General features: G+C 39.7%; 1 protein-coding gene across 3 annotated transcripts; it reads left to right on the forward strand.

Moving 5' to 3' along the window:
- The first annotated feature begins 254 nt into the window (after positions 1–254).
- Positions 255–12,508, forward strand: LOC117454924 (serine/threonine-protein kinase Sgk1). Of its 3 annotated transcripts, none has more exons than XM_071204784.1 (13): positions 255–354; positions 4,878–4,953; positions 6,141–6,218; positions 6,313–6,354; positions 6,463–6,520; positions 6,625–6,708; positions 7,091–7,222; positions 7,311–7,423; positions 7,530–7,653; positions 7,768–7,863; positions 8,256–8,411; positions 9,497–9,586; positions 10,059–12,508. In XM_071204784.1, the coding sequence occupies exons 1-13, from the start codon at positions 339–341 to the stop codon at positions 10,221–10,223; spliced, it is 1,230 nt and encodes a 409-aa protein (XP_071060885.1). In that variant the 5' UTR covers positions 255–338; the 3' UTR covers positions 10,224–12,508. The 3 variants fall into 3 exon arrangements, with proteins under 3 accessions (XP_071060885.1, XP_071060884.1, XP_033950099.1); XM_071204783.1 differs by lacking the exon at positions 255–354 and adding an exon at positions 4,172–4,399; XM_034094208.2 differs by lacking the exon at positions 255–354 and having other exon boundaries at positions 6,141–6,196; positions 6,314–6,354.
- The last annotated feature ends 200 nt before the right edge of the window (positions 12,509–12,708 follow it).

Below are 12,708 nucleotides of genomic sequence, written 5' to 3' on the forward strand. Positions count from 1 at the left end.
AACAACAAGTCGTGTAAAACAAACGTCTCGGTTTTCAAAGATTGTGATGTATGGCTTTTTATGTGAGAGATGACCAGGAAAAAAAGTTCAACAAAGTTCACGGATAAAAAGAGCACGATGTAGCACAAGTGGTATCACATTGAGACTTTTAACGCATCAGTTGGCAGATGACTCACACAAGCATCAGCGAGCAGAAGTGCTTCCTGTGCTCAGCATCAATGACACGGTCTGACAGGGCATCGGACAGCGTGGCAGCTTTCTTTTAGATACAAACAATCCTTAATCTAGCGGTGAAGAGACATTCATAGAGAAACTGAGAGTGATATCAACTCCAATGGATGTTCATTACATACTGTAAGTACACTTCGGAATCTTTCTTTCTCATAACAGGAAAGACTCCGTCACACTTCTTAACTCTAACAAATATTTATAAAAAGGGGAAACGCTTCTTTAGGCAGCTGTGTTATGCTCTAAAGCACCAGTCTTTCTGTTCCATCACAGAAACCACAGAAACAACTTCACAGAAGTGGCAGAGTGACGGTGTGTGAGGAAAGTCCCTTCACCTGTTACCAGAGATGAGAACATGATACACTTGGGTTACACATATTAAGACTACATGACCCGATGACAGACCTCACACAAGGACTGGAGAGAGGTGTCACTGTCAGGCTGTGGGATCTGGTGTTTCTGTTAGAGGAGCTGTTTCTCAGGTAGCTCGAGAGGAGAACACGATACGCTGCAGGCTGCAGCTCATGCCAGAGATAAGGAACTTCCTCTTTACTCATTATAAGAATGACTGGTCCTGTGATGTCTCACTTCCTTTAAAAATATGCAGGACCGTCACATGGGGAGTTACCCTGTGACAGATGAATAATTCTCTGATAAAGAAGATGTTTAAAAGAATAGTACTGTAACAAAGTGCTCAAATATTTCTCTCTTTCGACTGAGACTTAACATTTATCGAGTTTTTGTTTTAAATACAACCCACATATTGTATACTTCAATGTAAACACACTTGGATAGTTACATTTATAACATTTTAAGGCAACAACTAAGGATTCATTTCATTATGAATTAAATTGCAGTCAAAAAGTACCCAAGGTATTCTATTGTGGTGTTTGATAAACATTTCAGACCAAAAGTCCAAAACGTGAAATATTCAATAAAAGCAGAACATTCTCACATTTGAGAAGCTACGTGGAAACAGAGAATAGTTGGCCTTTTTCCATATTTCTTTTGTCTGTAATATGGATGGAATTCTGAAATCCTTCTAGTAATTGGTTTGAATCAAATGATTAATGACCTATAGTTTCATTATAATCAAAATAAAAAACATTTCCTTTTTTTAAATATTCATCCCTATATGTAAAACAACTAAAGCTGTCAAATAAATTGTAAAGTAAAAATGTTCAATGTTTCCTCTAATAAATACACATGAAGTAAAAATAGAGTCATTGCTCTGCGAGATATCAAATATATTATCAACAGATACTCAGAGATGGGGTCGTTACAAAAAAAAAGTAATATATTACATATTACATATTACTTTAAAAAAAAGTAATATATTACACTACTTCGTTACTATCTACATAAAGTAATTCGTTACTTTACTCGTTACTTTACTCGTTACTTTACTCGCAGGGCCGGCCCGCCCCTCCCTACAGGCAGATCACGCAGACTGCTAAAGTTTCAAATGTTCTCTTTAGTTCAGTTTCCATTGTCGCATAAGACTGATCCAGATAGCTCCTGAATGTTTTCCTATCTGACCATGGCTGTCCTCTGTCTCCTGCTATCTGACCGTGGCTGTCCTCTGTCTCCTGCTATCTGACCGTGGCTGTCCTCTGTCTCCTGCTATCTGTATATTTTGCGCAGTCTATCTCTGCTCACGCTGTTGCGTCAGCGTGTTCTCCTGCGTGTTGGCCATGTGTTGCACTGGAGCCAGACTTCAGCCGAGCACGTACGAACTGCGCATGCGTGAGTGGCAATAACTCTCCTTACCAGCAGGCAGCGGTAGTGTGTATTCGTCATTCAAAACAAGCAACAACCGGAAAACAGAGAAGAAGAACTACGTGTGTGTGATATAAATAAACAACAGCTATGTGCGTTAGCTTCACCTAGCATGTGTTCTTTGCAGGTGTTTGTTGAGGTTTGATTATGACTGATTTTAGAAAGTAACGAAGTAACGCGTGTCGGGGCAATGTTAGTAACTGTAGTGTGATTACTGGATTATAAAAGTAGCGCGTTACACTACTCCGTTACCGACAAAGTAATATTATTACAGTAACGCGTTACAAAGTAATGCGTTACACCCAACTCTGCAGATACTAAATATTTCTTTAAATAACTGTAAACTTTGCTATGCGGCTGGTTCTCCTCGCATGGCAGTATCGCTCTCTGCATTATGACACAGTTATGTAACTCTAAGGGTTAGTGGAGCACATCTGTGACAGCTGGAATAATCACTGCATCGACTTAGACCAGAGGGATGATGTCATCTGCGACTTCTCAGAATGTATATAAGTCACCCGTGCTAAGTCACCTTTTTGACCTTGACATCATCAGCCACTAAAATGTAATTATTTTGAATGCAATGCATATGGAGATTCCTGGGAATTGCATTGATGTAATGCTGCATATGTCTATACAGCATAAAGTAAAGCAAGCTTTATGTGTATTGTTTAAAGAAAATTAAAAACGTTATATTTATTATTTATTTGATCCTTGTTATGTGTGCTTTAATCATTGGTATTTATTTATATGTTTTTAATTCCTGATGTTTGTTTGATTTTTATTCTATTGACTTACATTTGAACATTTATTGGTTGTAATTTTTTGTCTTGCAAATATTTATTTGGTTTCCTTTTTTACTATGTGAAGCGTTTTGGAACGGGCTGTATGCTCATATGAAATGGTGCAGTGCCCCCCTAACACTGACTTTGGACCCCCCTGTGGCCCCCCTGAAAATATATATATTTTTAAAGTTCATGATTAAATGATTTCTTGAGAGAGAGAGAGAGAGAGAGAGAGAGAGAGAGAGAGAGAGAGAGAGAGAGAGAGAGAGAGAGACTTTATCTATTTAATATTGTTGTAACAAATAAAGTAAGAAATCATTCCAATGTATACTATAAGACAGTAAAAAAAAAACAGTTTAAAAGGGGAGTGATTAGTAAAATATGCATAAATAAAAAGAAAGAATGCTAACTAGGTAACGTAAGATAAGAATAAACAAGTTTAAATGATTGGTTATTGGTTATGATCATATTCTAAAGATGTTTGGATTATTGATAAGTACACAGCTCCCTTTCATCTGAGTGTTAAGAGCTGTATCCATAAATTCATTTTGTGATTTAAAAAAACATCTTCCCGGGGGAGCATGCCCCCGGACCCCCCTAGAGGATGTGAGGTCCACCCCCCAAATAAAGCAGGTTAAAATAATTAAATTGCATACATGTTCTTTTAGTAAACACTGAAAACGGGTCCCACAGACCCAAACAGCACACAAAGGTTAAAGGTAAGCATATAATAATGTTAAAATGTGCTAAACATATACACTAAAAAAAAAAAAGAGGAGGAGGAGGAGTAAAAGTAGCTCACGACTTGTTTTATTTTTTGAAAGTAGCTCTCATCCTAAAAAAGGTTGTCCCCTGCTTTAGAGCGTACAAACTGTAACTATAAGTATCTGAAATAAATATGTGTACTGAAACAAATACCAATAACTGTATTGCATTGTTTTCTTATGCACAATTACTTCATACTGTCTTTGTCATTTTCGTTCTGCATTTATTGTGCCCCCCTCAGAAAATAACTGGCCCCAGCCTGCCCCCCCCCCCCCCCAGCCAAATTGGTCTAGAACCGCCACTGTTCACAAGAGCAATAACATGCAGCTCTTGCTCGCATGTTTGAAGTTATTCGTTAAAGTGACTTAATCCCTTTTGTTTGGGTGTTTACAGTCAGTGGGAGGTTTCCATTGAGAGATGAAGAGGAGGAGGTGGGAGTGCAGTCTCTCACCTCCTCTGCAGTGAGCTCCTCTCGTCATCTCCGACATGCACAGTGTGGCTGCAGCGGAATCCCGTGATGTCACGCAGTTGCCGTGGTTACGCAGTTGACGTAAGGGAGAGGGGGCGTAACCTCGGAAAAGTACCACGTGCCCCGTATATATAAAGTGGCTGGCTCCCACAGTGTGCCGGGCAGTGACAGTTGAGTGAAGCGCGCGGATTGTCAGTTTTTAGAGGTTGTGACACTGTGATAACTGACGACTAAGGGACCTTACAGGAAATACTACTGTCTGTTTTTATTCTTTGTATTGGATATTTCTACAACATCGCAATCATGGCGGTGACTGAAGCTGGATGTGATCTAACTTACTGCAAAATGAGGGGGATTGTTACTGTTCTCACCGGTGAGCAACAACAATATGACAATCCATCACTGAAGCTTATCATGTATTGATATGAGACGCGAACTAAGAGTATGTATTCATATGTGTGTTCATGTGTGAGCCATATGGCTGTCACCTAATAGCGAAGTGCATTTTTGTTTGACTTTAAGGTAAACATTTAATTCACAATAAATCTTTCTTAAAATATCAAAACGCACCATCTGCGTTGTATTTAGAATCAATGATGGAAAATGCTTTGTTGGCAGTCACTGGTGTCCGGATGAGTGACCTGAAGTGGTTGCATAACCTATAAGCCCGCAGCATTAGAGGTCCATGACCAGCACGCAGATCTACCCCGTAACAGGGTATTAGGAACTGCAGAAATAGAGTATTCAATCTCAACACTGACTTTTTTGTTTCTCTAATTAGAAATAATCTTTGCATCATGTGTGATGTCTGATACTGACATCAAGTGTTTCCCTTCTGTTTTCCTGTGCAGCCTTCATCAAGGAGAGAAAAATGGGGTTGAATGACTTCATCCAGAAGCTGGTGTCTACCCCACATATCTGCCAACAGTGAGTATTTCCATTCAAAATATGTTCCGCAAGAGGGGAAATATGTTCGAATTGGTCGCAAATCTGGTCTGCTGTCCTTAAATATTATTTTATACAGAAATATTTGAGATGTTTTGAATAAAAGATACACGATTAATAACGGGGCAAGGATGAGAACATGAGAATGACCTACTTAGAGCTGCCTTTTTACACATCTGACATCACAGCCCAGGCTTCTTAGAAATGGGTGTTTGTTAAGAAAGAACTCTATGATATTATTCACATTATGGCATTCTATGAAACAGAAAAAACATCACAGTGTGCTGTAAAAGCATGATATGATCTCATCCGGATAACCCTTACATTATTGGAGGATCCTTATGTTGCTGCTGGTGTTATTTTGTTTGTTGTAGTTGGAGTGTATGGTGTATGTATATCCTATTTCTGAAATAAATAGAAAAAGTGGGTTTAAATCGAGGCAAAATTAGAATCCCTAGGTCAGTTCCTGTCTGGTATTTATTTCTCAATCATTAGCCCAATCACGGGCAGCCTGCACTTGCCAATCCAATCATCCACCCTATATTGGCAGGACATCCTGTGAAAAGCGTAATCTGGGTCCAAGGAGGCAGCAGGTGTAAGAATAGTCCTTTATGACGAGTCTGTTAACAACCTCTCCACCGCTGCTGCCTAATCACCAGCAAATCCCCTATGTTCCCTCGACAGGGATAAACCGGTTATTCAGTTATATAACATGATACAAGGTGCGCACTCCCAGGGTGGGGTCTGCGGCTGTGGAAATATAATAAATGAAAACATTTGCACTAGGCTACATGTGTCCCCTTCTAGAATGAAAGGGCTTCTGATACGGAATGCTGAGTCCTGCAGAGCCGTCTCCTGTCTGTCGGCTCAGGGGCTTCAGGTGTTCCTCAGACAGGTTAGACTGCATGCAGATGAGCTTGGCCGAAGCTTGACCCCTCAGTGTCAGACCGTCATCCACACCACAGCAGCAGGGAGCCTCCTTTCAGCTTTCAGTCACACCCAGCTTAGATCTGGGGGGTTGAGACTTAAATTAATTAACTCAATTATAATGTCATTTATTTTGAGTAATTCAATCTAACAAAATAAGAAAACCATTTACACTGAGTGATATTGTAAAATGTTAATAGCTGATATCAAATGTAATGTATGGCTCTTTGTTGTTTTTTCAGTGTTGAAGTCAACAACTTCCTGAAGATTGATGAGAATCAAAACGAGCAGGAAGACGGTGATGAACTTCCTGATAGTTCGTTAAGCAGGAAGTGTTTTCTGACTATTTATCTCATTTCCTTTTCAAGATGTGGCAACGCATTTATAAATGTTCTCCTTTTTATTTCTCTTACAGATGTACCTAACTTCACGAAGTTCACTGGCTGAGGACACTCAGTAAGTAGCCTTATAAGTATCATTGAAATGTGAAGAATTGTGTAAAACATGCACACCTCACTGTGTGTGAATACAAATCCTCATCCTCCGTTCGCTTCTCTTCAATAGGATAAAACCTTGTGATTTTGACTACCTGAAAATCATCGGAAAAGGAAGCTTTGGAAAGGTGAGTCCGTCAGTCTTCTCTTTGACGTGTGGACACTTATTTTATGATGTCTCTCACCGCCTGCTGCCACACGGTCCCTGACGCAACTGTTTGATGTGTAACAGGTTCTGTTGGCTCGACACAAGGAGTCCTCAAATTATTACGCTGTTAAAGTGCTACAGAAGAAAATCATCATGAAGAAGAAAGAGGTGTGTATTCATAGCATATCTTGGACAAAGAATCTACGGAACAAGACACATATCTCATCATATAATTAATACTACGGTATTATTCTAAATGTATTAAGAGCTTAAGTTACAAGTTACTTAGATAAAGAACTTTAAAATAAAACGAGACATTTAAATATGAAACTGCTATATTAAATATTCAACAGTACATAGTGTAAAATTGTGCTGAAGTTTTCACATTAAAATGCTGCTTACACATTTAAGCTTCAGTAATAATATATCAATAATAACCGCTCTTAAAGCTCTATGAGAATTTGTAAAACCGCTTTTACTTAAGTATGATTTTGTAACAAATGTTTGTGATGAACACAGCATGACATCAACTTCTTGATCTTCCTTCCAGCAAAAGCATATCATGGCAGAGCGCAGCGTGCTGATGAAGAACATCAAGCACCCCTTCCTGGTGGGGCTGCACTTCTCCTTCCAGACTACTGACAAACTGTACTTTGTCCTCGACTACGTCAACGGTGGCGAGGTCAGTGATCATCTCAAAACATCCATACATCAGGACAGAATATCAGAGTCTTTTGATGATGCTGACAGGCTTGTGTTTTCTCTTCCAGCTGTTCTACCACCTCCAGAGGGAGAGGATCTTCCTGGAGCCCAGAGCCAGGTTCTATGCTGCTGAAATTGCAAGTGCACTTGGCTACCTCCACTCCCTGCACATTGTGTACAGGTAATGAGCGATCCTACAGCGCCCCCTAGTGGACATCTGTCAACAACATCGATGCTGAACTGAACTAACCTTGAAGTTAAAAACAAATGATTCTGCTTGTTCACAGGGACCTGAAGCCTGAGAACATCCTGTTGGACTCCCAGGGCCACATCGTCCTCACAGACTTCGGCCTCTGCAAAGAAGGCCTTGAGAACAACGGCACGACAACAACCTTCTGCGGGACACCAGAGGTACACAACTCATCTCTAGGCTTTTTAGTGCATCCTAAAACTAAAGAGACTTCACCAAATTCTAATTGTCGATCACGGTTCAACTCTTTGTCTCCTTTTTGCTCTCCCCTTCAGTACTTGGCTCCTGAGGTTCTCCAGAAGCAGGCGTACGACCGCACAGTGGACTGGTGGTGTCTGGGATCTGTGCTCTACGAGATGCTCTATGGACTTGTAAGTGAAACATGTGACTTTAAGCTTCTTAATGCAACTCTGTAGTAGGCATGAGCCAATAAGAATGTTTCAGGTCACGAGTATCCAGCCAAATAAATGTGATCTAAAATAATCATAACTCAGAAGTTCCCCTTGCATATAAAAAACAGCAACTTTGTGTGAGTGAATGATAACGGGCTATTTTTCACTTCCCTACAATGAATTCCAGCTCGACATTGTTTTTTAAAGTCACTAATTTGAGGTCATTTACAATTATACATTCACCACAATCAACTAAATATTGGTGTTTTATTATTACAATACAAGATGCAATTCTATATTCTTCCATCTCTACTTGACTGCTTATTCATATATTAAAGCAAACTTAATTTCTTGTCCCTTTTGCTCTCCAGCCCCCGTTCTACAGTCGTAACACGGCTGAGATGTACAACAACATCCTGCACAAGTCTCCCGTGCTGAAGCCCAACGTGTCTAACTCCGGCAGGGAGCTGCTGGAGGGGCTGCTGCAGAAGGACCGCACCAAGAGGCTGGGAGTGAAGGATGACTTTGTGAGTAACATAACAGAACCATATGAAGCTATTGGAAGCCACTTTTTCTATCTGGAGGCACTTTCACACCGGAGTACTTTTCCCAGAATAGTTCCGATAGTTCTTGCGTTCACACCAAACAAATCCGGAACTAGAACTTAGTTCATGAGAACCTTTTCAGGCACTTTCATGGGAGAAATGTTTTCCCATTTCTGATTGGCTGGGTGGATTGCAAACCACGCCCCGTAAGACTCGGAAAAGTTTTGTGAAGCCGCCATTGTGTTTTCTGGCATTCATAGCCGTGGGAACATGTTTCAAATGGGGAGTGCTGTGGGGATGGCACCGGGGCCGGTTCTGACCAATTTGCTGCCCTAGGCTAGATCTTTGCTGGCGCAGCCTGAAAAACGTAATGGAGAAAAGATAAAGATCGAAACGTATTGACATGGTGACGGCTTATATAAAAAGGCTTCAAATGTATTTAGTATTGTATCAACATGTTTTAATTGAGGGGTGGACATCACATCCTTTCGGGGGGTCCGGGGGTATGCACCCGATGGGAAGATTTTCTTTAACATTTTAAAGTAAAATGCTTCAATCTGGTGCACTTTGAGCAGAATTACTAGAGACTAGATCTAGGGGGTACAACTCTAAACACCCATATGAAAAAGATCGGTTTGCATTTTAATAATCAAATAAGTAGTGAACATAACCAATAACCTACCACAGCCAATAACAAATACATGTAACGTACTTTATTTGTTGTTGTTCATTCATATCTTATTTTACCTAGTTAACATTTATTTATTTATGTATATTTTTAATCCCTCCAGTTTTAAAGGATATGTTTGGTTACTGTCCTATAGTATACATTAGAATGATTTCAAACCTGTTTTTATTTATCTTAATAATTATAAAGGAGTGCCTTAGAAATATTTGTTTACATAAATTGTGATAAAACCGTTTGACACCCACTGAGAGAACTATCTAACTCTGAACTATCTGCCTCTCAGGGCAAATGGAAAATGTAACCGGGGTGAAAAGGGTGTTATCTTTAATGAATTATGAATGTGAACATCAAGTTATCTAAATTGTCTTGTCTCCTCCAGCTTGAACTCAAGCACCATTCCTTCTTCTCTCCAATCAACTGGGACGACCTGATGGCCAAGAAGATCACACCTCCATTCATCCCCTCAGTGGTGAGTTCAGAGGAGTGTAGCTCAGCAGCTGTATGTTTGATATTCTATTCATCACTACCACAACAACATATATACAAATGGCTACAATTTACTAAAGGCCTATGGGAAAAAAAATATATATATTAAAATATATCAACCATTATATACGGCTGCAAGTACTCACACAATTACTCTTGTGATTAATACTTTTGTCTAATAAAAGTAATGTATATGTAGTGTTTCAGATGAGATATATATTTAAGATATATTTCTTTTTTTTACTGTACATTGTTTGTATCTACAGATAATAAAGCGATTGTAATAATAATAACAATTCTTAAAGGGCTGCTATATGTGTGCAAAAAGAAAGCCTTCATCTTCCCATCACTACCAATTTAAAAAATACAGCAGTGTAATGCATAACAGCAACATGTATTACTGTTTTGACTTGTATTTTCTAACTAAATCATGTCCTCCCTGCTTGGCTTCACAGAGCGGCCCCACAGACCTCCGTCACTTCGACCCCGAGTTCACCCACATGCCCGTCCCCGCCTCTCTGTGCAACGACTCGCTGATGGTGACCAGCAGCGTGAAGGAAGCAGCCGGAGCGTTCCCAGGCTTCTCCTATGGTGCTCCGTCAGGGCAAGCCTTCATGTAAACGGCAACATCTCTGCCCTTCTTCGGCGAGAACTCAAGAGACACGCGCTCTGGTCCCCAGGGTCCCCGCCAGAGCAGCCTGCTGTGGTGGGGCGGCGTTACGGAGCTCCAAATGGACAGGAGCGGAAGATTTTGAGGGATCTTGTGCATGACAATTGTACAGATGGGGACTCTCATTTGACACCCTACTCTTCCGCCTCAACCACCCAAAACTATGAAACATGTGTGCCAAGTATGGATGCACTACGAGGTCAAAAAGCATCACTCTCACAGCTTCTGGTGAGGTGACATGAGGAGAAGTGCCTGAGGTTCTAAAGGCAGTTTAAACGGCAGCAGCAGCAGCAGCAGCAGCAGAGTTGGCAAGAGCCAGCTTCATCAAAAGAATTCAAAAACATTTCACTTGTTTGGACCAGGGCGAGAGCCGTTGAGGTGTAGGCCTTCATTACATGTCTATGTGTTCAGTTTGTTTTTGTTACATTGTTATGTTCATGTGAATGCTCGATTGCACTTGAGGAAACAAAGGTCAGGAAAAGTGTAGGAAAATTCTGCTTCAAACGTCAGAAGCTTTTAGATTAGACCGCTTCATATCTTTACACTCTTATTTCTGCTTTGGACAAAAAACAGATTGGCTTTTTAATTATTTAAATGTATTTGATGGTGGACCAAAATATGCTTCAACTCAAACACTTTTGTCTTGACCTGTTTGTCCTCAGAAACCGAAGATCAACGTTTTACTGTACTGTGTGAAAGATAAAAAGTGACATATATTATATTGCAAACCAAAAGGGTTTCCATGTTTAAATACCAACACACATCCAATATTTACTTTTAAGAGAGATTTTAAGAAGCACATATATTATAAAGTAATTATTACTGTTTCCTGGTATATGTATATGGCTGTATATTTTATTTTTATTTTTCCAATTACTTTTCAATTTTCAACCAGTGTCTGTGTTAATCTATATCTTCTGTTTATGAACGATCAGGAGCATGCGTACAGAGTTCAACCAGCAATAACAGGCCCACATCGATGATAGCACATACTGTATATCAAACTCCTTTAAATAGAAGTGATTTGCTGTTTTTTTGCAAACACTTGGGACGAACAATGTTTTTGTATTCAAGCATCGTGTAGAGAAGAACTGTGAATGTCTCGTGCCTGTCCAAGGCGGCCTGATCCATATTTACTGTGTGTACATATCTATTTTCCCTAATCCTCTGGCTCCCTTTTCTAGAAATCATCAGTATAAAAAGTCCTTGGTTAACTTGAAGAAAGATCCATTAGGTGGAGCAGCCGTGGCTGAAAGCTAACAGTGATTAGCCACCGGCCTGCTGCATAGTAAGGCTGTGGAAAGTGCAATAAAATCAAGAATAATGATCATTTCATCTCTTTTGGCTTTGTAAATAGTCATTTATGATCTGATATTCATAAAGTTATTAAGCGAGGATGTTCTCTCAAACGGATTGCTCATGTTTTGCTTGTTTAACCTTCCTGTTGTCTTCGGATCAAATTTGACCGATTTACTACTTTCATCAATCATAACTTTTTTGTTTTACATTCGATTGCATTCAGGCTTCATGGTATCCTTCACAGGAGACATTCGAACATAGAAAATTACTGATCACCAATTTCATTGAATTTTGGATGATTTAGTCAACTTTGTAACACCCATGGTGTTCCCGGTCTCACACACACACACACACACACACACACACACACACACACACACGCACACGCACACGCGCACACACACACACTCCAGATGTGTTCTCCCCCCTTATGTGCCCATCCCCCCACATGGATCACACCTGGCACACGCACTACATGTTCAGTGTCTGTTCTTTGTATATGTACTGCAGTTGTTCATGTATACCAGTAGTCTGATCCAATATGTACACTTTGAAAGGGTGTTAAATGACATTTGGTGATGATTAATGGTTTTTGTGTTAATGTAATAGCAGTTAAAACAGGACCGGTCAAATTTGACCGCGAAAACCAAAGTAAGGGGGGGGGGAACACGAAGACAATGGAATGGTTAATCTTCACGTTAGCCGTTTGCATACTGGAAGTGGATTTTCAAGCCTGCTGAAAATAAATAATAAGGCGACACACAGTTCTAGATAATTTTCTTCCATATTTGGAAGCATTCCTTTTTCTGTTTTGTATTTGTATGTATATTTATTTTCACCCACTGCTACTGTATAAAGAAGAAACATTGACATGATCAAGTGAAATATTGAATTGTGTAATGTGTCAGAAATGGCAAATAAATTCTCTAAATTCAATGAAGGTGTGCTGTTATTGTTTTGAAATTCTATTGATGCTACTTTTCACAATCATTTCATCAGGACCAATAGCTTTATTTCATTTCCGGGTAATCTGCTGTATTCATTAAGTGATCAATTGATTGATCTATCAAATATAAGAAAATTAACAAAGATGCCCATCAAAAATTAAAGCTCAATTTGCATCTTGTTTTATCCGA

Source organism: Pseudochaenichthys georgianus, chromosome 11 (assembly GCF_902827115.2).
Source record: "Pseudochaenichthys georgianus chromosome 11, fPseGeo1.2, whole genome shotgun sequence".
NCBI classification, from domain to species: Eukaryota; Metazoa; Chordata; class Actinopteri; order Perciformes; family Channichthyidae; genus Pseudochaenichthys; species Pseudochaenichthys georgianus.

Excerpts from the sequence above, each read along its gene's own strand:
- LOC117454924 (XM_071204783.1), top strand. The coding sequence starts at position 4,330 with ATGGCGGTGACTGAAGCTGGATGTGATCTAACTTACTGCAAAATGAGG. Across the intron at positions 7,223-7,310 it reads ACTACGTCAACGGTGGCGAG|CTGTTCTACCACCTCCAGAG; the intron begins GTCAGTGATCAT and ends TTTCTCTTCCAG. Across the intron at positions 8,412-9,496 it reads TGGGAGTGAAGGATGACTTT|CTTGAACTCAAGCACCATTC; the intron begins GTGAGTAACATA and ends TGTCTCCTCCAG.